This window comes from Anopheles merus, chromosome 3R, assembly GCF_017562075.2.
Source record: "Anopheles merus strain MAF chromosome 3R, AmerM5.1, whole genome shotgun sequence".
In the NCBI taxonomy this organism is placed as follows: domain Eukaryota; kingdom Metazoa; phylum Arthropoda; class Insecta; order Diptera; family Culicidae; genus Anopheles; species Anopheles merus.
The window spans coordinates 13717133-13742311 of record NC_054084.1 but is presented as its reverse complement, the minus strand read 5'-3'; the positions used below and the strand labels follow the sequence as shown (position 1 = coordinate 13742311).

The 25179-nt window shown below is 43.4% G+C and overlaps 2 protein-coding genes across 16 annotated transcripts in view; one reads left to right on the top strand and one right to left on the bottom strand.

Moving 5' to 3' along the window:
* LOC121595260 (dual 3',5'-cyclic-AMP and -GMP phosphodiesterase 11) overlaps positions 1-25179 on the top strand; it is an 89095-nt gene that overhangs the window by 59444 nt on the left and 4472 nt on the right. For 11 of the 15 annotated variants that reach the window (XM_041919109.1, XM_041919106.1, XM_041919114.1 and 8 more), the window contains 8 exons: positions 4436-5033; positions 9133-9364; positions 9464-9606; positions 13091-13241; positions 21018-21173; positions 23856-24056; positions 24123-24284; positions 24366-24524. In XM_041919109.1, the coding sequence (XP_041775043.1) occupies positions 4474-5033; positions 9133-9364; positions 9464-9606; positions 13091-13241; positions 21018-21173; positions 23856-24056; positions 24123-24284; positions 24366-24524 (1764 nt within the window). In that variant the 5' untranslated portion in view covers positions 4436-4473. Of the gene's footprint in view, positions 1-1380; positions 2039-4435; positions 5034-9132; positions 9365-9463; positions 9607-13090; positions 13242-21017; positions 21174-23855; positions 24057-24122; positions 24285-24365; positions 24525-25179 lie in introns of all 15 variants that reach the window. The other 4 variants (XM_041919102.1, XM_041919103.1, XM_041919101.1 and 1 more) reach the window with 1 other exon arrangement.
* Positions 14906-16548, bottom strand: LOC121595264 (CD63 antigen). The gene is made up of 4 exons (XM_041919121.1): positions 16225-16548; positions 15789-15977; positions 15553-15723; positions 14906-15479 (listed from the first exon to the last, which is right to left on the bottom strand). The coding sequence occupies exons 1-4, from the start codon at positions 16303-16305 to the stop codon at positions 15063-15065; spliced, it is 858 nt and encodes a 285-aa protein (XP_041775055.1). The 5' UTR covers positions 16306-16548; the 3' UTR covers positions 14906-15062.

The following is a 25179-nucleotide window of genomic DNA, read 5'->3' as shown; positions in this document are numbered from 1 at the left end:
GATGTACTATTTGGGCATGGGTCGTTATTATTGTTTGGTTTGTAATTTGTGTACCATAAAAGACAGTGTTATATAGTTTTGCAATGGTACAATGTTACAGCATTCAAGGGGTTTACAAAAAAAACAATTTAATGGTTGCATAATTGAAATAATATATGGGATATATCAGAATGTTCACGATAGACGGCCATACTATGGCTATGTTTTTTCCGATGTTGAGGACTTTTGATAAATGTTCGATGATCATCGTTGAATCAACTTTTTCATACAGCACACTTACAGAAAGAAAATTTTCGAAATGACTAACGAATATCCAACATTTCCCTCTCATGGAAGTCGATATGAATTGTTTTTATAGCGCTTGGAGCGTATGTGTAACTTTTTTCCTATTTAATATTCTCATAAAAAATAGTTCATACCATCGGTTCGAATGTTGAACAATATCTAATGAGAATTCAATATTTTTATTTAAAAAAAAGTATTTTTCGATACCAATGCAGTCAAACAAGCTAATTAAATATTAGTACAATGCAAAAACAGCATGCAAATAATTAAAAATATTTCAATATTTTCAAGAAACACATAATCGCTGTACTTGTGTTGGTGATTGTACACTGTAATTGGCTTATGATTGTAATTGTAGGCTTATTCTTAGCAAGGTTCTACTCCTAGTTGGTGTAACGGCCTACGCAGACATTCCGACCTATAATGGAGACTTTTGAGACTTATTAAATACCAGACAAATTAATTTAAATACGGATAGCCCTTGCTACAGAGGAAAAGTTCATTTTAGACTTCAACCCACGATGGCCATGTTGATAAGACGTGCGAGTTGACGACTGTACCACGGGACCGCCCTTAGCAAGGTTCATGAGGTGAAGAAATAGATATTTTTCGCGGTAAAACTTTAGTAATACGCCACCGGTAATTGACTTTAAACGATTGATTGAAATATTGATTGTTTTAGGAATTTGTAAAAAAATCGAATTTGACGCGACATGTTTCAATGCCCTCAATATTCTATAATTATGGGTCTCTACAATATTAAACTAATGCTGCTTACTTGGCATGTTGTTTGGTGTTGTCAAATGTTATGTTCATTTCAAATCACATATCACATAAACACAGCTCAACTATGTACTTATGCCTTCGCTCGATAATATACTGTCCATCACAAGCAAACCGTGCAACTTTGTCCTATTCAGGGCCCCTGGGATGTGAGCATTAGCCATTTGCTGTAACTGTCACGCTAGCACCACCAGCGCCGGGTTCGAAACTTCGAAACGAGAGCATAACTCTAGTGCCAGCCCCAGCAGTAGTTATTTGACTATTTATTCTCTCCTTCCCTCCTAATGAACACCCTTCTCCTCCGTTCGGTAGCAAAAGTTAAATTGAGCTCGCGTAATACCACGAACTAATACTCTAATACCCGCTCGCCCGGAGTGATTGCAAGTGGCAAACGGAAAAAAAGTGAATTCAGGAGAACACAAAAATACCGGTGAAAGTAGCAAAAACTCGTGCACAAACACTCTTACAGCGAGACAGGTGTGTGTGAAGTACGTCATCCCGATCGACGCTCCGCCCCGTTTTGTCTGCTCGTTTGCGCGTTCCATGACAGTGCGTCGAATGTGCGGGTAAAATGATGTGGCACTGCTTCCGCACCGCACCGAACACTGCTAGCGAACAGCGCGAATGTGGAAGTAGTAGTGGTGGTAGTAGCAGCAGCAGCATCAGCAGCAGCAGCATTAATAGTGGTGCCAGTAGTGGTTGTGGTCGTTCGGTTACTGCCCAACTACCCGTAGGCCGTCGCCGGTGGCGCTGTCGTCGGTCCGGTACGAACCAGTGGCAACGGCACCGGACAACACCACCACCCCCATCCGGTATCGGGGCGTCCGGCCAAAGTAGTGAGTGCGTTTATTGGAAAATAGTGCCGGAAACGGAGCCAGCTTCCTGCCAGCGACGTAACAGGGGGCCCTGATGGGCCAGAGCACTAGCATGTGTCGTTTCAATGGTTGTCGTTACAAGCGAAACAAGCAAGGTAATTTCCGCTAATCTTAAACGCCACTCTCCGTCCCGGCTACATACATACACATACAGCTGGTTTGCTGCCGTCTGTGCGGACCATTTCCGTTTCCGTTTTTTTTTCCCCCGAAAGGGGTTGGATTTGGAGTAGAAACAGCATCTTCTTCGTGTCAGTCGGGGTGTGTGTGAATGCTGTGTGAAATCTGTAAAGCAGGAAACTTCCAACTCCCCCCGGGTCATACGGTTGACTTTTCTTTCTACAGAGTGCAGCGTGGTTCGTGCAGTGGATCCTTCCTCGCCAAATAACACGGCTAAGGGATGAGTGGGCTCTGTGTTGCTGCTGGCCATCGGGATAATAAATTACACTTTACCGGTTTTGCGAGCACACCGGGCCTTTGTGTTTGGCGTTCAATTCTCGGCAAGCTGTGCGCACGCTTCGAACGCAATACGATCATATTTCCTTATTTTGGAGCGGAGCGGAACAGAAAAAGCAAAAAAAATGACGAAAAGGGAAAACAATAGCTCCATTGAGCCGCAAACATTTCTCGCAACTAAGCGATACTTTATCGGTATGACTAAATTTGATCCTTGCAAAACCATTTCGGCCACGTTCTCGCGTTGCTATCGGCAGAGCGGAATTGGTGAAACAGGGAATCCCTTGCTCACCTCCTCCGAATTCATTTTGACTATTCACCTGAATCACGTGCACAACGGGAATGGGGGTACGGTCAGGGTTGTGCAAACAAAGCCGAAGAGTTTGGTACGCCTGGTCTCTCCATATCGATTTAACCGGTACCGGGCGTTCCGAACTACCTTTGGATACCTGCGAGAAATTCGAGCTTTGAAAGTGAATACGCTTCCACCGAGACACACTCTCCGGCTAATGTGTCTGTGTGTGTGCATTTCGATTGATCTTTGCCAAACTGTTTTCGTAGCCTACCTACGATCTTCACCGCCCCCTTCCAAGGCTGCTGCTCCCTCGGTACCGGGGATTGGAAATGTTCTCGCCACGAAACACGAAACATTATGCTGGACAACATTTCCGTTGTTTCTGAGCTTCTCGGGTGTGCTGTGCTGTGCGGAGGGAACGGTAAAGGAGAAGGGTATCATGTTTTTCTGCGGCGGTTCAAAACGGTGAAACTTTTGTTGTCTCAGATGATAAGACATTGCACACTTTCCCAAGCTTGCTACCAGCAGGGTGCGAGGGCTGTTGGCTGTTCTGCTGGCGTAGGAGACAGATATTATTTTACTGCACGCTTGAGATCAACTTTCGGCCAAGAGAATTTAAACTCGCAAGTACTTTTGAGAAGCAAATGAAGATTAGGATCAGCAAGTTTTCGGTGGAAAAATGTATTAAATTGCCTTTAAGCCTTGAATGTAAATTTTTTCAAATCAAATGTTACGGCATTCGTATAAGAATATATTTACATGTTGTTTTATTTATTAGATTTTTGTTCTGTCTGAATGCTTCAGTAAGAAAAGTAGAAATTAGAGAAATTAAAGTCAAATTAACTGTAGTGTTCATCAATTTCCTACAATACATTTTTGAAGCACACCATGCACACCAGTACAAACCAAGAACTATCATCTACACCTGAATCAAATGAAGAATACTTAAAATTAAATGTGATTAAAGGCTGATGATTTTGTGCTATGAAAATGTGATCTTATATCCGTTTATTTTAAATATCCTCTTTATAAACGAACAATCGGATAAAAGGTACCCGGATAAACGGCACTCCGCTGTATATAAAATATTAATACAAATTGAAACGGATATAACATAAGTTTATGGTTTAAAACATAAGCAATAAAAATGTCAGTAAAAATGTAAAACATACCAGTGTTTCTAAGCTTACTAATTGTTTATATCGATATTTGTAGCGGAAGCGGATCTATAAATGTAAATTACACAAACAGCCACAATATTTACATGAACAAATGTTGAGGCATTATACGTCGCGTTGCAGCTACCTTGCCAGACAATGCAAAACATGATTTACATACTTCCTAATAACTCTACCAAGATTTGCTCTCCGTCTGCTAGCAGAAGCTGTTCGTGTCAAACACCCACAACAACAGCAGCAAAATCACATTTATCATCCGCATAACACTCGAACGGACGCATTCAATGCGATATGTACCCAGACGATCCGCTTATCTTTCCCTCCCCCTCCTCCCCAGTGAAAGGGCTACGGCTTCCCTACAGCTCCCGAGCCTGCGAGGGGCTGCTCGTCTACCGGTCCCCCGCAATCGCTTAATCAAGTTAAATAATTCGTACACCGCTGTTGTACGCGTACACCCATGCATCATGAGATTTTCTTTCCACTCACCCACACACACACGTTTCTTATTTTTCTTTTTCTTTCTCTCTCTCTCTCTCTCTCTCTTTCTCTCTGTGTGTATTTCGCAGGACTGCACTTGCGCAGCATAGAGGAGCCCCAGAGCAGAATGCCCACCGAGCAGGGGGGCACAGTGGGGCTCGATGCTACGTTGGGCTCTCGTGCTGGTGTCCCCCTGCCGCTACAGCTACCACCACACAGCAACCTTCACCATCACCACCCGCACCACAACCACCACAGCCACCATCATGCAAATAGCAGCAGCAGCAGCGGCAGCAACAGCGGCAGTAGCGGTAGCCATCATCCTCCCCCCAACAGCCATCACCATCACCATCATCACCATCATCACCAGCAGCAGACAGGGGCGCTGGGTTGCGGCGGCTGCACGGGAGGTCCAACCCAAGGCGCTCAAGGATCGGCAGGAGGCGCCATTGGTGGCGGTGGCGGATACGATGCCGAGTTTGCCCGCATGGAGTCGTGGCTGGACGAGAACCCGGAGTTCATGCAGGATTACTTCATCCGCAAGGCGACGCGCAACATGGTGGACGGGTGGCTCGTTTCGCACGCCACACCGGTGACCACGGCGGCCAACAGTGTGGACTCGCCGACGCACGGCACCAATCAGCCGAGCTCGTCACGCGGCGGTTCCGGCGCGACAACACCCGTCAGGTAGGCGCACTCGGGCTCCCCTTCCCAAACCAAATTCGCTATCATCATGTGCCCTTCCCGCACGGAAGGGCAAGTGCCACAGTCGCACACCGGTGTGGTGTCGCATGTGTTTATCAAACTCGTTACGCGCACCCTAACCCTGACCTCCAGTAGGGCATAAAATAGGGCCACACTGCTGATATCTCTGGTGCTGGCCGGGGTGGTAGACACACGCACACACACACACACACACTTACACTCACGGGTGTATAGCTTCGCGGTCCCATGCCGGCTATTTCCCATGAATATTCATTGGCAACAATCCTCGCGCTGGGGAGCCTCGGCTAGCGGCGAAAGCTTACTGGCCGGCTACAAAAAAAACTGGGACTGTAAAGAAAGCAACGCACAGCGCACCATACATCGTATCGTTGTGGCGGGGTGTGGTGGGCTATATGTACCGCAGCAAAGGGCAACACCGCATGGTCTGCGTGTAACAGCTCATTGATGGTACAGAATAGATACTAAATGGTATACTTTGCTCGAACACCAGGTCCACCAGTCCGAGAGCTACCGAGAGTGAACTTTTTGGGGTAACTGAATTGTGCTGCTGATCTTCTTACTACCGGCACAGCCAACTCAAATCATTCGCCGCAGGTAGATTACCGGTGGATTCAGGGCTCGGAAAACAATTTTTGGTGGTATCTTAGTGTCTTAAAAAAAAAATTTGCAAAATTTGGCCATTAAATCGTATGACATTGTTTGTTGTCTTTAGCTCAACAAATGATGTCAATGAAGTTATGCTCATTTACAGTAACAAAATTGGTTTGCATTTAAGGAATTTTCAGTGAGTTGTTTGATTGTGCGATATATCGTCATGGAACCCAGACTCCGAATGGATCATGCCCCTATATCTAGGACTGGCTATCCTGCTATGGGTAATCAATAAATCACCAAAAGTCAAGCCAATAGTGGTACAGGCCTTAACCGACAACGGTTGGGTTGTGCCCAGTGCTGCAAAATGTCTTGAGAATCACAGGATAATCACCACCGAAAACAATGAACATATCCGTGGTTGCTTGATGTTCATTGTGGCTACTCTATGAAAGAGCGTCATGACATGCCGTACTACGACGTGCTAGTGCTTGAGTCAAACCCGATACTCTTTCTTACAAGCTGAGCTAAATGCCAGCACAAGCATAATTATGTTTTTTGTGGCTATGAACAGTGCTGTCTAATACCACTGTTTTCATGACTGAAACGAAGCTCAAATCAGCTCACGTACACAACTGAGATGATCAGAGGTGATACTCATACTCATGGTGGATCGATCACATGCTTGGTGACATTTTGTTTAGCACCCATTTCTTGGTCACTCACTTGGTCACGACATTTTCTGTCGGTGATAATCACGACATTTTTGAAATATACTTGGCGGGTGGTCCCAAGCAGCACAATGAGCATGCTCTGTCTGCTTTGATGATTTGTAGGGTCAAACAGAGCGAGAAAACATGCTCATTTTGTCTCTTCGAATCTCTCGCAAGCACCGCATATCTCCCATGCCTATCTTGATGATCACTGACAGAAAATGTCACGATCAAGATAGTGACCAAGCGTTCGCTCCTAAAATGTCACCAAGCATGTGATAGTCGCAACAACTGTTTGAGTCTCACCTCTGGTCATCACATTAGAGCTCGTGACGCAGACATGATTTTGTTTCAGTCGGAATTTGTCATGGCTATGTGAGTGACATCATAATAAAAAAGTCATGGCACAGTGACTGACCAAGCGTTGGTTCCTAAAATTTCACCAAGCATGTATTGGAAACAACACCAACTGTTTGAGTATCACCTCTGATTATCACAACAAAGCACGTGACGCTGACATGGATTTTGCTTCAGTCTGATTTTTATGACATTGACAGTGACATTTTGCAGCACTGGTTGTGCCAAAGAAGAAGAATTTCATATTCATATAGATATTTCAGCCATCCTGAGAAGATGGCACACAGCATTAAAAATGTGAAACTAAATCAATTTCTCATTAAATAATTATAAAAAAAATAATAAACCAGCTGGAATAGGTTTTGAACAAGAAAATTATTAAAATTTAATTTCAGTTCTATTTTACATTTCCTTACGTTTATACAACTCTTCATCACAAATTAACACTTTTTGTAAAGCGTTTTGCATAATGTAAGGCGCAACTTTCTCACTATTTGAAATAAGAGGATTTGTTAACCTTTGTTTTATTTTTACAAACTCATGCTGGGCAAATAAAAATCTTTGTTTGATGCCTGGACCATTTGCATTTGCATGCACGATGTTGCATTAGCCAAATCCCGTACCGAACTGAGAGGATAACATTTTATTTACGATTTTAATAAATGCTACTATGGTTGTTCGCTACAAAGAAGATGTGTAAATTGAAAGTAAAGAAAATGTTCACCTGCATTGCCTGGAGTAATCCTTTTGCTGCTCCCTTCATTTTTACCCGTTTTCATTACTTGGAAACGTTTTCATTACTTGGAAACAAATTGATGCCAGAATCGATATAATAAGCTCCTTTTGTTTGTTATTGCTCATCAAAAAGCCAAACATTATTTTCAAATTATGAAAGTCGTACGCCACACACGTACATTAACTAAGCAGAAAAGCAAACATCAATTACGCCAAACTCTTGCCGACTGTTGCACGAACCATTCACAATACCAACGCTTGACCGTACTGACCTAAAATATGCTAATGAATTGAAACTCGTCCAATACACATCAATTGCGATAGCTTTACTAATAAACCATCTATGGATAGCTCGCTCCAGAAGAGTCTGATACCTCTACCGCTTTTGACGCTCGGGCTAGTTCTCGCTCGCACATTCGTGTGGAACCCATTCTGGGGACACTCCAATTACTCTCGATCGGGACCTTTTTTATTTCCGGCCTAACGACGCCTTTGCAATCGTCTGCCCGCCCGCCCGGCCGGTTCGTGCAACGTGGCGATAAAATGATGTTTGGTGTAGCACCTGCACCACCATGGCCATTGCTTACCCAAACGAGTTGCACGTTCCGGGCGGTTTGTACCGTGCAACATTTATTGACCGATGAACCCACAAACCAACGGCGAACACGGCGATGACCACCTGCCACAACCAAATCGACCACAATCGATGCGCTTTCACCTTCAATAAAGGTTAATTGAAATCGTTGGGTTCGTTTTTTTCCTTTCCTCCGCTTTTTGTGTGTAGTTGTGTACGAAATTCTGCCACATTTTTTGTTGTTGTGAATTTTCCCTTTTGGTATTGGCTAAGCTCCAATAGGCCAATTACGCCTACAGCAGACTATGTGCGCTGGATGCAACAAAAACTAGCATGGTGGTAACCCTTTTGTAGAGTGTTTTGGATCTGGTTCAAAAATACCTTTTCTACTGGAAGAAGGGATACAACAACAAAAAACAGTCGAGCACACTGTCCCGAAACCGTGCTAAATAGAGAATCATGGGAAACAGGTATAGCACGACCGATCGAGCTTTATGCCGTTTTTTTCTTCTTACAGCGCAAAACCAATAAACTTTTCACATCCTTTGATGTTGATGTACAACGTGGGATTGTGGCGAAACAAGTTCTTTATTTTTTAACTCAATTCTTTTTTCTACCTGTTCTGAGCTTTGACAAAATTGACTGAATGGAAATTGTATTAGCAATGTACTCGGATTGCCGACAAAGGCAGAACAGAACAGAATGAATTTAATTACAGAAAAATGCAGCTACACAACCTTTGTAGACAGGTGCTTGTTAAATGCTAATGTACGATGAGCAAAAAGCAATAAAAAACGTGAATGACACGATGATGGCTGATGTTAAACGGATTGATGAGGATCAGAGCAACAGCATTAAAAGCATCAATTTTGTTAGCAGTCATTTCATACCCTTTTTTGTGTGCTTTGTGGATGGCTTGCGTGCTTAAATTCTATTTAAATAAATGGATATGAAGTGATTTAATTTTTCAATTAGCTTCGTAACTTGCTCTATTCGTACGGCTTGTTGGAATAAACGAAAAACCAATCTCAGTGCAGCCGTTTTTTACGTATTTATTTAATTGCATTTTGATATCCTTTTTTGCTTGCAGGAAAATATCTGCCCACGAGTTCGAACGAGGCGGCCTGTTGAAACCGATCGTGAACACCATTGACGGCACACCGACCTTCCTGAGCATCAGCCCACAGAACGAGTCGTCCGCGTCCGGCAGCACCCAGTGCTGCCCGAACGGTGTCACGTACTGTGGGGCCAACCTGCGACCGCTCCGCCTGTCCCGCAACGAGCTGAAGCAGCTCGACGAGCGGGAGCTTATATTCGAGCTGGTAAGTGCAAAAACAAAAAAGATAAAACCCCATCACACAACGAGGCGCCGCTCGACTTACGACAAGTAAAACACTTTTTCTATCCTTTTTTTGTTTTAGGTGAAAGATATATGCAACGATCTCGACGTGCGCTCGCTCTGTCACAAAATTCTGCAAAATGTGTCAATTCTGCTGAATGCCGATCGTGGCTCACTGTTCCTGGTGCAGGGCAAGAGTACCTGCGGTGGCGACAATACCAAAAAGTACGTATTATCATCGTATAACGGTTCACGTATTATCGGAGACGACTGCATTCTGGTGGGGAGGGTGCAGCAACCACTGATTCATTACGCTCGAGCAAACAGGCACCTAATAGGCACAAAACATCACAACAATAGAATAATACCTGGTGCTTTCGAAGAAAATGTGACACCCTCCCCCTTCAAGCAGCATCATTTTCACCTGCCATCAGATCGATAACAGCGAGCAGCAGCAGTGCCCCCAGTTGGTTGCTGCCGCCAGGCACATCGGAATTAGAAAGTCTATTTTTTCGATGTCATTGCACACCGCTATCGAGACACCCCGGGGTCTCTGACGACTGGCGCGTGTGTATTGCCTCGCGGTGCTGTCTTATTTGCAGCACATGATATGCGATCCGATAGCACATACATGTGCCCATACGCACACGGCAATAATTCGCGGTACTGGTGCTGTTATTGCTCGGCGCCAATTCTTCTACACTATGTGCTGCTGCTAGGTGCAATCATCAATTAGCGTTCGGATTATGTTTCATTACAAGTAATCAGACAGCCTCATCTTGCCTCATCGCCTGTTTACTGGCGGGCATAACAGACATTTTTGTGTGTGTGTGTCTGTGACACGGCAACAACGACAGCCGGGAACGACTCGGCAGCGCCTCCTGGCAAGCTCTTACGCGGCGACACAAAGAGCATCAAATGTTAGCTCTCACGGCTTACGGGCAAAAATACTCCTCATTTATTCTTTTGTTAAAATTCGCCAGAACTCTTTGTGCACATTCGCGGAGCATCGTCTACCTTCCGTGGAAATGGTCGCACATGTCAGTCAGTTTTGTGAATTTCACCGACATCCCGGTATGTGTATGCGCTCCGGTACCCATAATTAGCGAGCAAGTGTCAGGTTCGGTGGAGAGCGAAAAGTCGATAAGAACCGGCAGTAAAAGTCTGAGCCGTTTTGACACACGGTTCAAAAGAACCGCTTGGTACTTTTGGAAAGTTCTGCGAACAATTACTGTTAAAGGAGCTGTAAAATTCCTCATCAGTGCCCCCCGGTGCGTGCGCTGCCGGCTTAACGTTCGAACGAGTCGTAAAAAAGTTTTCCTTTTTTCATCTAATTCTGTTCAAGGGTTCTGCCTCTGGTTGACGGGCAGTTTTACACCAAATTTAGCAAACATCTTCATTGGAAAGTTTGCCCCATATCATATCTTTAACAGCATATCAGTTTGTAAATATAATTCTTGATAAAGTTTTATTTGCTTGAATTTTAATTCAACAGTATGATGTAAGCAAACATTCTTTTTTATACTTATGATTGGTACCTGGCAATGTTTGTAATAATTGGAATCGCCTATCTGATTTATTTATTATTATTATTATTATTATTATTATTTTTAATTATTATTATTATTATTATTATTATTAGTATTTGAAAGTATTTCAAAATACTATTCCGTCCGTCAAGGGAAGATGGACGTCTTGTGCTGTATAAAAAAGTAAAATGTTAAAAAGAAGTTTAATGTCATATTGCATACCTTCAGGCGCTCACCACGACCAGACAGATTATTGTTTATTTATGCCTTACAAGGTACTTTACCACTGTATCCAATTTTGCTAGCCGACGGAAATCACCCATTAATTTAAATCACACCGTATTCTAAGTAAATTTATCCTTGGAAGTATCTTAATTTGATTTTTCCTAAAATATACTTCGTTGTTGACAGGGAAGTCACGCATACAGGGATGGTTTGTTCCGTCTAATCTCCGACGCACCATGACCCTTTGGTAGATTAATTTCGGATCGGAATCCATGTGAAAGATGCTCGGATATTTTCGGTGCCGCCGGCAGCATGCATAACAAAAGCATCCTCCCACTCCCCCAAATCATGCTGTGCGCCACTTGAGACAATTTGTATTTGATTTTCCAGCCCACAGTGTGCAGCTGTGTTCCCCGAGAACATGATACCGATGTGCCGGTTGCTGTTCATGTCATCATACACATCATACACACATTTGGGCGGAATTCAATTCATTAGGACGGTTGGGCCCCAGAATAGACTCTCGACGCACTACCCAGGGCCGGGCTTTGAATGCTGTTCTGTGTTCGTTCGAATTTGTGTAAACCGAAGGAACCGTTCATGCTCTGCCGGAAGGCGTGTTCATTCCCTTCAGCCTGAGATGTCGTTCCACTTACTAGCTTTCGGCAAAGACACACACACAAACAATCCATCACACTGATGTACGTGTGCGGGTTTGTGCGTTTATATGTGATGAACCTTTCGTGAACCGTCAAGTACTGCTCGCTAATGAAAATATATTCAAGACAATTTTTCCCATTACCGTCAGCCGCTCACACACGCTGCCATCGTATCACATGTACGCCCGCCGTATGCGTGATGTTTGCTGGTGCTGGTTGGTCCTGATTTTTCGCCCCTTCTACTACTCTCCATTACCTTCCACCGCGGAATGTCCTCGCTATTGTGTGATGGATTTTTTGCCGTTGTTGGCCTCCCTCATCTACAAACATAGGACGCGCTCTGTCTTCTGTTAAGTGCTTTTGTTGGTAGCAGCACAAATGTCCACCAGAGGACCAGCTGCGGAACGGTAGGCCGCGTATACGCAGACCCGATGCGTCCTTCGTAACGGCGAGCCACTTCGCTGAAAATTCCTCGGGGTACCGCAGACCAAGGATGACGCTCGTTTTTTTTCGGTTGTTGTTTGGTTTTGTTTCATTATAATTAATGTGCTGTTTGCAGCATAAGTAATCAATTTTCATTTGCCCCCCCCCCCCCCCCTACCTAACGGCTCCGTGAACAGCTCGATGACGACGCGGTTGCTGTGTGATGTGTGTATGTTACGAGACAATTTCGTTGCTTTTTTGGGATCGGATCTCAGCGCCACCCTGCATACATTGAAAGATTGCCCGGTTTGATGATGCTGTCCCATCGGAGCTCTCGAAATTTGAAATTATCTTTCCTATACCACACACCCCGCTTGGGTACCAGACGCAGCAGGGTCTTGGAATGTTTTATTCATACACCGACGAAAGCTCTGCAAGTTCTCATCCATCGAAGCAACGTGAAGTTACGTACCCTAGCCGAGTGCCTTACATTTCACCTGCGCCGTTCGGCAGCATACACACACGAAGCGCGCCAGAAATTTACACCGGAACAAAGCGAAAAGGCTTTCAATTTCCGGTGGCCGTGTGGCTAATAGACCGGTGATAGAATTCGCCGCTAATTTATTAATCCACACTATCATCGGTCAATTCCTCCGCTGGTTGGAAGGGGGGGGGGATACAACTAGAGCGTAGCGCAATGCAATCCGAGCAAAACAAACTACCGTGGCAACGGCAAATGGGTTTCGGATTATGATGCTCCCGCGGTGAGCCGCGGTAATCCGATTCCGGTCTCTGTTTGTTTGTCCGTGTGCTGTTGAGAAGGGAGTGTGGTGTGCGTTATCCCATCACTGATTTATTTCCGTCTTCTTGCAGATGCTTAGTGTCGAAGCTGTTCGACGTGTGCTCCAACAGTACGCTGGAGGAGATGGAGCAGCAGGACGAGGTAAAGGTGGCCTGGGGTACCGGGATCGCTGGACACGTTGCCGAAAGTGGTGAACCTGTAAATATACCGGATGCTTACCAGGTGAGTACCGTAAAAGTTTGGACGTGTCGATGTCGCGGACAGTCAAGGAGCTTTAGTAGTAGCAGTAGTAGCAGAAGTACTGTTTATTATGTCCTTTGCTGCATAATTGATGGGGTGTATGTGGGAATGGGTAAAATGAGGATGTAGGGAAACAGGGGCCAACTGCTTCCCCTGGCGGGTATAAATCTTTCAACACACAACCCCAACGCCCGCCGGATTGCAATCGGGACGGGAACCACCTGTTGCTTCTTCCCAGTGCTACACCGTTCGTACCCGACCCGGCTGGTCTCTTTGTTTGCAGGTGGTACGGTCCGGGATCGGGTTTCGCTTAACAGTTTCATGGTCGTGGTAAATTTATTAGCCCCTGCTAAACTCAATTAGAATTCATTTGTCCGACCAGGAAATGGTCATTCCGAGTGTGGAATATGTGGAGTGACTGAGGAAAGCGAAACCATCGCTCTGCGATCCACCAAAGTTTGACCAAATTCAAACATTTACTGTGTCTTTACGTCGAAATCGTGTGCTGTGTGTGATGAAAGACGTATTGTCTTTATTGTCGGGAGCTCGGAAGCACAGGCATAGAAAAGCGTTTTCCTTTTCTTGTGAGTATAATTAGTACCCGAACCGTGCGGTAATTACACATCCATTTTTGATAAGCATGGGCTATAAGGCATCGCAGAACGGTTCTTTGGGTTTCTTAAACAATCGACAAAACTCACGCCATAAACATGGCATACCTTTCCCTCATTTTGTCCGTAAAAAGGAAAGCATCATTTACTGAAAGCCGACTTAAAATTCACAAGCCCTGGAACATGATAACCATTGCCTGAAACAATGTTATCATTAGTACATTTGTGAAGAAATATGTGCATACATGTCCAGTTAAACAGTCAGCCTAAAGTGTTTGACCTCGTTAGAATGTGTGAAGCAAAAACCGGTCGTTAAATTTATTTACGATCTACTACTTTAAGTCGACACAAAGTTCAATAACCGAATGCTTTTGTAACGACCGCGTATTTTCATTGTTAAGGCTCGTAAAAAACTAGGTAATATGGGAATGACTAGGTGCTTGTCTACAATATTTACTTAAAAAGTTTGCTAATTGTACAATCATACCTGGGAGCCCGATGCATAAAGAGCAAATGGGGTGACGTGGGCTGACATTACTACACGTAAAAAGCACTCTAAGACTAAAATGTATTTTAATGTAATGGCCTATAGACACGATGTGAGTATTGAAGGCTTAAGAATTCATTTAATTCTGAATTCTGAATTCTGAAAAATTTGTAACAACATATAAACAATCAAGAATATTTTACAAATGAACAAACAAATGATATTGATCTGCAATATGTGTAGAGAAACAGATCAATGTGACTCTTTTTTTTAATTTTACAATCAAATAATTAGTGCGAAGTGTGATCAATGTGTGTAAATCATAGAAAGTATCTCTGAATTATTAGGATTTTGTTTGGAATTTTAGAACATTTTCTACTCTATATGGGCATTAGACTGGAATAGGTCTGAACCATGCATAAATGTTCAATACTTCAAGTCGGAATGATGTATGACTTTAATGAAAAAAGAATGAAATCTTCTCATATTCCCATATTGCCCTATCTTTCCATAATCCAAAAATGGTTCATCTTAACACTCTTTCATTGTAAGGGGTGGTACTCTTAACATCACATTTATTGAAAGTAATCAAAAGTTGCTCCATGTGTGCGTTCTTCAAATAACCGAACGCGGTCATTTATGTAGCACACAACAGCAACAGCAGCAGGAACGCGTGAAGCGCATTACACAAATTAAGGAAGGTTTTTAGTTGACGCTCGGGCTTGTGGGCAGATACTTGTCCGGATCAACGTTAGCTTCCGACTTTTCCATCCCGGTGTACTGCGTCTCGATCGGCTTGGTCATGATGCCAAGGCTCTGCTGCAGATGCCAGCGCCGGGTAGCACGCAGAGTCTTCGCGCGTCGAATCGCACTGGCCAGCATGAACGCGCAGACGGCACCGAGCACCTGGACGAAGGCCACCGCCACCGTACCGGTCGCGATCAGTACCGAACCCTGCGAGATGAGCCAGGAGAGGCGCGAGTAGCAGCCGTATTCGCGTGGCATACACTCCCCGTTGACCGGTGGTGCCGCACAGCACGTTTCCGGGTACTCCATCACCGTACCGTCGGACGGCAGGAACTGGGCCCAGTCACTGAATCCATCGACACCGCAACATTCGAGCTGGATGAGAAGAACAAGGGTGATGAAACTGAATCGTCTGGAGACGTAATACAAAACGTGAACTGGTGCTCACCGTGTTCTGCAACGTGTCGATCGGATTGCGATAGCCTTCCTGCTGCTTGTAATCGCCCATCGAGTCGAAGATCTTTTGGCGCACCATCATCGATACCTGGCCCCGCAGCACAAACGCCGTGATGGCAGCGGCCAGCTGTAGCACAAACACGATCAGCAGCAATGCACCGTACTGTGGGAAGAGAAGTTGGCATGTGAAATTTGAACTGTATTTCTCACACGCTGCAGCCTACTCACAATGTTGATCATCGCTGTGCTTTCCTTCAGCGCACCGACACACCCGAACAGGGCGATCACCAGCAGGATGATGCCGATCGCGATGAGCAGATTCGGCGGCACGAAGAAGTGTGAATCGATGAAGTTTTGGAAATCATCGAACAGATTGCCGATGGCGACGGCCATCGACAGGAGCATTGCGGCCACAACCTGCAAACGAAACGCACCGGACCATTTAGTCACTGACGGTTTGGCAACACTGGGTCTGACTCATTTTTGCCACCCTTTGTTTTTAGTGCCTGAGTACCAAGGGAGGGCACTCAAAAGATAACAACGTGTCGTGTATCACAAGCTCGCACGCACGCACACAGGTACACAACAGGATTTATGCACAATCTTTCCAAATTCTTGTAACTTCTTGCACGGAACATCGCTGGAGGAGGTTAAGGACACTTACCGCAAACGTAATACTGATGACGAAGATCATATACTTTACACACTTCATGCTCATGTTGAGCTCGTACCGTTCCGACGCCATCTTTTGGGTGCGTGTGGTGATTCGTTTCAATTTCAAAATTCCACTACGAAACACTCCAATTCCACCTCGAAAAAACAAAAAGTGTCCTTCCGCAAACCGTAAAGTGTTAAGCACCGATCCCAATGTATGTGTCTCCAAGGTCTTCAATTCCCGCAGGTGTACTCTGCACGCCGCCAGAGGTTGCACGGTTTCGCCTGTGACCAAACTGAAACTGCAAATGGTGTCAGCAGCACCTTGCTTGCATTTGCTGTGTGTGCTGCCAAAGGGAGACTTTTCTTATCTTATCAGTCGACAAACATAGTTGATACCTCTCTGTGCCTGACACCATTACAGCATCGCCTTGCTTGCTCGCACCCACCTGACGGCCCGTGACGGCGGGCCACAATTACCTGTGCGCGCGTATGTTCGCCACCGTCGTAATTGGGCGGTAAGGTGGCTTCGGGGGCGAACGGGGGACGATTGTTGTTCCGTTTTCTTTATCACAAATGCGCTACTCCCATTGCGATACGTTTTGCCCCACACCAGATGGAAAATCGATACCATCGGTTTATGGGAGCACAGCGAAAGAGACAGACGATGTCCGTTGGTGTGGGAAACGTTCCCAAATATTTGCGCTGGGAGCCGGAAGAAGCTGGAAACCACATCTCGGTCCAATCGGTTTTCGGACTAAAACCCTCCGAAAGATGGAAGAGGTCATAAGTCTCTTAGTAGTTTACACATAAAGATAGGAAAACAGTCCCAAGGGTCAGATACAAATAAATAAAGCATTAAAGAAGGGGAGTGTGTGTGTGTGTGCTCTTTTTGCTTGCCTGGCAACCCTTCTGTGTTTTTTTTAAGCTTATGATTCATGGTAGGAATGCAAATAAATACACTCACACAAACCCTTCCATCGAGCCCTTTATCTCATGCGTGTTACACACAGAAGTGAAGTGTGTGGAAGTGATAGAACAGCGTTTTGGTGTGCGAGTAGGCCGTACCGTTGCGATAATGAAACTCTCGAGACGTAGAACAAAAATACTTGGCAAGCTGTCGTATTCGGTACATCCCACCCTTTTTTGCGTGGTATTTAATGTAATCTATAATTAATTTTGCATTAAATGCTGTTCTAATATTCTCTCACAATTAGATTGATTTCATAAATAAGAGCAGCACAAATTCTACATAAATCAAACCAAACACATTGTAGGAGTTTCCTGTTGCTATACTTTTACGCGAACCAATGCAGATGCAATTCTATGCACTCTTTGTTGCCCTGTTAACTTTCCCATTAGCCAAGTAATGGAGCAGAGGCTCCACTTTCCTAGAACAAAGGGTTCGCTGTGGCCTGCGTGTCCTTATTTAACCCGAATTCCCAGAACCTCCCCTGCACCTTTATTGTGCACGTCAGAGTAAATTCTGCCCTCCGTTTCTGTGCAGGTTGCTTGGTTATCGTTTAGTGTTTTCATTTTCACGGAAAATCCTTTGGATGTGCTGTTTACCCCGTTGTGCAGCACTACCACAATGCGAGCGCAGAAGCTTACAAGCAACGGCAGCAGCAAACCGGAGCTGCATATTTCATTCGACTGCTTTCATAATCCGCACCAAGTGTGCGCGCGCCTTTCTGTTCCGTTGAATTCATCACTTTAAGTACAATTAATCATTTATTAGCAAAAACCACAGCCCTGTGCTGCTGCCGCTGCAGTTTTGTGCAGTGCGCTTGTAGAGTGTTGTGTTTGCCGATGGCTTTGGGTGGAAAACTGAACCGTAAGCACTTGCTAATTGGATGCAAATATCCAGTGTGCGTGTGCGTGTATGCATATTTGTATCAAAAAGCTTCAAATTGGAGCCCCTCCCCTCCTTCCAGCACATCCATGCGGAAATCGTTAAATAACCACAGCGCCCGAATAATTGTGTCCGCTGTGTTTGTTCAAACCGTTCGATTGTGAAACTAACAGACACACAACACGGCACGGTGTGCGAAATAAAATAGCAAACCCCGCCCCGGGTGATGTTTCGCCTCATTTCCGCATTCGTGAAAGGCTTTGCCGTGGGTATGAATATGCAAATCGTTATTTGTGATTTGATTGTAGCGTGCGCATCCTCCCGCCGCGGTGTGAAAAAATATAATTTCAGATTGGTGCCAAAATCCACTGCATGCGGTTTGTTCAATCTCTCTCAAAATATTTAGACTCGAGTCGTGTCCCAATGTTGCGCTTCCGTTGCATTTATTGTTGGTTTGGCGACAATTGAAATAACAATGGGGGCCTTCACGATTCTAGTTAGTTTTTTGTATGGAGTTTGACAGTTGGAGGCTGAAATCATGTAAACACTCCATACAAAACCACACAAAAAACTAGCCTGCAATTTTCAGTCTAGATTATTCTAGCCACAAAGCTAGAATTAGATTCGAGTACCTGCTTGAAAACACGGTGTTGTTTACATTTATCCCAAGGTGCATTAAAGAGATCACGTGGTGGAATCTGGAATGAAAGTGTATGTAGTCCAGGTGGTCTCATAGCTTTTTTTTATAACCAATTTTGAACATCACTTTTTGACAGAACGAGTGAAAACTTTTGCTCCAACGAGCTTTCTGGAGGCTTGACGAGTACACAAAACACTCTTAAAATCTTCATTCAGAAGCAGAAGCGATAAAAATCAGCCTTCTAAATTCATACACCTTGGGATAAGCCCACCTGTATATTATACTCACTTAGATAGCTGCTCGAAAACTGCTATACAATCCAAACAGCTGACAGGCTGAAATTTCAGCCTACGAACTTGAAACGGAAAGGGCCCCAATTTTAGAAAGTCTAGAAGTGTATCAAGGGTTATTTGAAATTCGGTTGGATTAACAAGATTGTATGTTATGTTTGAAACTATTTGTCCATCTATAATCTATATAGTTGTGCAAACTAAAATAGTATCTAACTAAATGCTATAGTGTCTGCTAAATAACCTAGTCTAAATGATCTTGCTTCAGTGAAGCAGTTAACCTGAAAAACATGCTTCTGCATAGTTTTTTAAGGTAGTGAAAATTCTTGAAAATTTCCTTTTGAAACTCGAAAGCAATAGGATAAATGTACCAATAGTGGTGCAATTTGTAGTGGTACAGATGTGATATAATGAATTTAAAGTGTCAGGAAAGACAATTTCTGAATATTTTAACACATATCGATTGGAATATGTTTCATCTTCGCAATCACAATCATTGTTTACCATCAAACACAACAAATTTACGAAAAAAACCTATTTTGTACGTTGGTACGTTGAACCTATAACGGTGGTATGGTTCCTATAGTCTTCGTATTGTATTCCTATAGTGGTGGTAAACAAAGATGCCTCAAAAACAGTGTAGCATATCAATGGAACTTAGTGTTGAATCCGTTTTTGTATGTATAGTAAAAACATGTTCGAAAAAACAAAGTCGATTTTTCACTCAGCCTGCTATGCGAATTTTGGCATTTGTTTGATAAATTACTTACAGATAACTCATTTATATTGCTAAACAGTACAACGTGCCAAAAATATCCTAAAAACAAAATCTAAAATGGCCAATTTTTACTGATTTTATGACTATAACCACTATAGGAACATTCCTATTTTGTGTATGTATAATGACACTGGTATGGTAAAAAAAGACATTTAAAAATGCGAAAATATGGTCAACAGCTAATGAAGATGAGTAAATCAATAACATTTTATGAAAGTAACATTAAAAAAAATGCGTTATGAGGTCTTTTACAGCGTTATGAAAAATATCAGTTTCGTTATGCAATCATAAAGAGTTTTAAAACATACAATATCATGAGAAGATCGACTTGGTTTTATGATTTTTTCGTTTCATATCAACTTGCTTGCAGTGTGAATCCAACATTTGGCTTATTGTGTTCACAATAAGAATTGTTTTACCACACTTTACACTACACTATACTCGGATTAATGAAGTGTAAAACATATAGGCAAAATAAATCATCGATTATATTTATATCTTCAACATTCATATGCTTTATTAAACCCTGGAATAAAAGTAAAAATAAACGAGCTTCAAATTCCTAGATATGTTTTAATGTTTATTTTAATTTAGAATATAATAATTATTTATTATTTTTCCCTCGTTGTCTCGTGTTTTTGTGTGACAAAAAAAAAACAATTTAAAAATATGTATTTATCCAGTAATGTTTTAATTCAAGTTTTACAACTTTTAAAAAGCACTCAGCAGTAAATACGGCATTTTAAATATTCTTTTTCTATATATTATATGTTCAGATTCAGATTGATATGAGATAAATAATGTAAAAAACTTTTTCCCAATGTTTTATTTTTATGATTGCAATTTGCACTACGCAAACTCTTAATTTCCGTAAAATAATATGTCAATTCAATATGATTCAAAACAGATGAATCGCTTCATATACAATTTAATTATAATCCAAAATAGACACACACATTCCGACTGCATTCCTATTTCGGTTCCAGCCATCAGCACCATTCCAGCAAATATGCAGATTAATTATTTTCAAACCATATGCTTTCCATTGACCATTACGATAAACCTGTTTTCCCCCGGACACTGATTTGCCCCACATTCCGTTCGCGCATTCATGATAATAATGTAATTTAAAATATTACACCCACGACTGTGGAGATTTGATTCACCCCTTTTCCAACCTACTCGAAACTCATTCCTTCTTTTTCCTGTTTTCTCTTCCTCTTCTGTCTCTGTTTTATTTTAGGATGAACGTTTCAACCGGGAAATCGATGTACAAACTGGCTACCGTACAAAGGCGCTACTCTGCATGCCAATCAAGGATGCGTCCGGGGATGTGGTTGGGGTCGCGCAAGTGATAAACAAACAGGGTGATCAGTGCTTTAGCACCGCGGACGAGAAGGTAAGCATGGCAAAAAAAGGGGAGGGGGTGAGTTAGGGGTATTGCATAGCGAGGAATGGTGCCACCTTTCTAACCACCACCTGTTTGTTTGCCAAAACAAATCTGCGGACCGCATGATTGATGCTTGCTGCTGCTGCTGCTGCTTGCCCGGATTTCCGAAAATCCCTTCGGGAGCTTTTAATTATGTGCGCTATATCCTTCCATCAAGCGGGTCCACGGGTCTCTCGAACTATGATGCTACCGGTTGAACTTTGATAATCAATTAAAATTAAATAACGATGGCCATCAACGAAATGGAATACTTCTGCTCCCGGCGGAGGGGGGGGGGGGGAGAGTTGCATGCCAATGCGAAGGTGGTTTGTTATAGTATTTTTGTATGGGGTTTCGTAATGAATTTTTGTTTGAAGTGCATTTTGAAGCATGCACGAGTGACGTGGATACAGAGAAATGTTTAAATTCGAGCTGAAAATGAACTCAAAACAACAACGTTTAATTAAAATGTCCAGACGTACTAATTAAAATGAAGTTGATCGAGTTATTTCATTTTTTTTAAATAAATTTATGGAATTTAATTATCCCATATAGACCATCAACGTACAATAAGGTTGAAAAACGAAACGCGATAAAAACTAATTCTTGTGTTTGTTGGAAGATTTGATTGGAGTTTTTGGAAAATTTTGTTTTTTTTTTCCTGCTAAATAATTACTAATTTTGATTAGATATTTGAGCTCCTCTAATGTTCTTCATTCTGAGATGCTCTTTATGAAACTAATCATTACATGAAATGTTCCTGGTGATGCCTGTTCAATATTATTATAGATTATACTTTAATCTCCGGTTCAAGCTACTTTTTAGATATTTTCTTCTGTTTTTTCAAAGTCTTTTTTATTGTTGCATTACTTTAACATTTCTAATTTTAGTGACTGATGGCTCAGATAAACATTCATTGAATTCATTTTATTTTAATTTCATTTAATTTAGGTTTTATAATTTAACCTTTCCAACACACTTTATTGTACATTCAAGTGTCAAATGTAAACACAAAATTATTTATTTAAAAAAACTCTCTAAACTCCCCAAAACTGGCAAAGCAAACTCTTCCGCCACGGGACACGTGTTTTCTCAATTGTCCAAGATGCAGCGATTATGATTCGCTCCTTCCTCTCTCGCTCTCTCTCTTCTCCTACCAGCAGAAAGAGGTCAGTTCGATGTGAATGGCACCAAAACGACTCAATACGCATTATCTTTACAATGCGAAATCTCAATTTCATACCCATGAATGTATGTATGTACATTGTAGCGTACGTCGTGCACTGCTGGTGTAGTCCGAGTGTGGCCAATAAAATCTGCTTCACCCAAGATCGTGCCGATATTACCATTTCCAGCAACCCTAAGCAGCCCTTAAGAACCCTTCGCAGCGAGGTAGCAGCAACATTACACGAACCCTGAACGATATTACAGCAAAGCTTTACGATTTGTCGTTCGTAAAGTGAAAAGGTTCTATCAAGCAAAAAGGGATGTAAGGGAAGAAAATACACACACACACACACATATACTCATGCAGTAATGCCAAACCCATACGACAGTGAATCGAATATTGGAGTATAAATAATTTTACGATAACCGTCCCGGGGTTGGTAAAACGCACCCAGCGGAGGGCAACAATAAATGCACTCAACAACATTTGCTCTGCGAAGGAAATGGTTTTCCCCATTTTCCATGTTTGTTCCGCCCAGGAGAGAGAAAAAAACAACAATAAATAAAAACCATCAAGCATGTTAAAATGTGCGCAATTTGATTACGATTTTTTCCCGGGGTGAGATTACACCCCGCAGCGCTGTTTGCGAAATGAATTGTCCCTTCCGGGGTCATGACTTCGGAGGTGGAAACGCAAGCTTGCAGTGTGTGAATGGGAACACCAAAACTCGTTGAAATATTTAAATCATATCTCCCCGAGATACTAGTGTCAACGGGGTGGTTTTTTTCTTCCTCGAAGCACTCCGTCGAAGCACTCCGAAAGGGGAGAAGATCAAGCATAAAAGCACATGAATTGGCGAATTTTCACCACCATTTTCACCGACAGCATTCGAGCGGAAACGGTACGTGAACCGAGACCGAGATGAGATTAATGATCGTACCGGGTGGACGGGGCGGGCGGTAGACGGTTTTGGTTCCGAAAGAGCTTCACCGAAAGGGGATGAAGCTCTCTCCCGTTGACACTGAAGCTCTCTAAAGGTTCGCAGGACGGGTCGGTACGAGGCGGGGCAGTCGGTCACGCAGTGACTGCAATTTATTTATCGTGTTTGTTGTGTGTTCTCCCCACCCCAGCATCAGCTTCTTCCGGGTGGGCATGAGTGGGACGGCCACTCGTACCGAATATTATGTGCAAATTGTTTGAATTGGGTGTTAAAATCATGTTTTTGCCAGCACCAACGACGGGCGGGCGGGCGAACGCGGGAAATAAACCCCGTCGGGGTCTCGTATTACACATTCTACGGTGGTTCACTTTATTATCCTTTCGCCGGTTTATGGTGCCGGTGACGAACAGCGGCCAAACAAATAAATGGCCACCGCTGGGAGTCATTTTGCGATTTGTACATTTTGTTGCGGTGTGTGCACACAGAGTGTGATTGTGTTTTGTTTTGTAATAATTCTTATGTGTGTTTTTTGCTGTATTTGCAGATTTTCTCCTCCTACCTGCAGTTCTGTGGCATCGGGCTGCGGAATGCGCAACTGTACGAAAAGTCACAGCTAGAGGTGAAACGCAACCAGGTGCTGCTCGATCTCGCCAGGATGATCTTCGAGGAGCAGAGCACGATCGAGCACATGGTGTTTCGCATTCTGACCCACATGCAGAGCTTAATACAATGCCAAAGAGTGCAGGTGGGGTGCAACAATGGGGTCGTCGGTTTACACGCAGCAGCCTTATTTTACCCTTTCCATTTGCAGATCCTGCTGGTGCACGAAGCGTCCAAGGGTAGCTTTTCGCGGGTGTTCGACTTCGAAGCCAACGATCTCAGCGGCGAGGACGGCGATGCTCGCACGAGCCCGTTCGAGTCCCGCTTTCCGATCAACGTCGGAATTACTGGCTACGTGGCAACAACTGGCGAGGTATTTATTTCACTTTGTGTGTGTTTACTTTTACACTAATAGCACCGTTTTTTTTTTTCTCCCGATCGCATTTTTGGACAGACTGTAAATATCTGCAACGCGTACGAGGACGACCGGTTCGATCCGAGTGTCGACGAAGGGCTCAACTTCCGCCACAAAACCATCCTCTGCATGGCGATCAAGAATTCATTAAGTCAAATTATAGGAGTAATCCAGCTGATCAACAAGTTCGATGATCTAGTGAGTAATCGTGTATGTGTGTGTGTGTGTGTGTGTGTGTGTGTGTGTGTGTGTGTGTGTGTGTGTGTGTGTGTGTGTGTGTGTGTGTGTGTGTGTGTGTGTGTGTGTGTGTGTGTGTGTGTGTGTGTGTGTGTGTGTGTGTGTGTGTGTGTGTGTGTGTGTGTGTGTGTGTGTGTGTGTGTGTGTGTGTGTGTGTGTGTGTGTGTGTGTGTGTGTGTGTGTGTGTGTGTGTGTGTGTAAAGTAAGATCCCGGAAAGGGAATGATCTTCTCCGAACAAAGCATCATGCGCAGTGCTGCAAAATGTCAATGTTACACAAAATCTCACTGAAACAAAATCCATGTCCGCTTCACGTACTCAATTGTGATGACCAGAGGTGATGCTCTAAACGATTGGTGTATCCAATACATGATTCGTAACATTATTGCGACCATTGCTTGGTCAGTCACTATGTCATGGCTTTTTTTTTACTATGATCAGTTTGGCAAAATGTCACTGACATAGTCATGACAAATTCCGCCAGAATCAAAATCATCTCAGCGTCACGAGCTCTACTGTAATGATCAGAGGCAAGACTCAAACAGTTGGTGCGACCATCACATGCTAGATGACATGTTGTGCAACCAACTCAGTCACTTAATCGTGACATTTTCTGT

Coding starts and splice junctions, on each gene's coding strand:
- LOC121595264 (XM_041919121.1), bottom strand. CDS start 16,305: ATGGCGTCGGAACGGTACGAGCTCAACATGAGCATGAAGTGTGTAAAG. Junction 15,978..16,224: donor TCATCAGTATTACGTTTGCG/GTAAGTGTCCTT, acceptor TTTCGTTTGCAG/GTTGTGGCCGCAATGCTCCT. Junction 15,480..15,552: donor TCGACACGTTGCAGAACACG/GTGAGCACCAGT, acceptor CTTCTCATCCAG/CTCGAATGTTGCGGTGTCGA.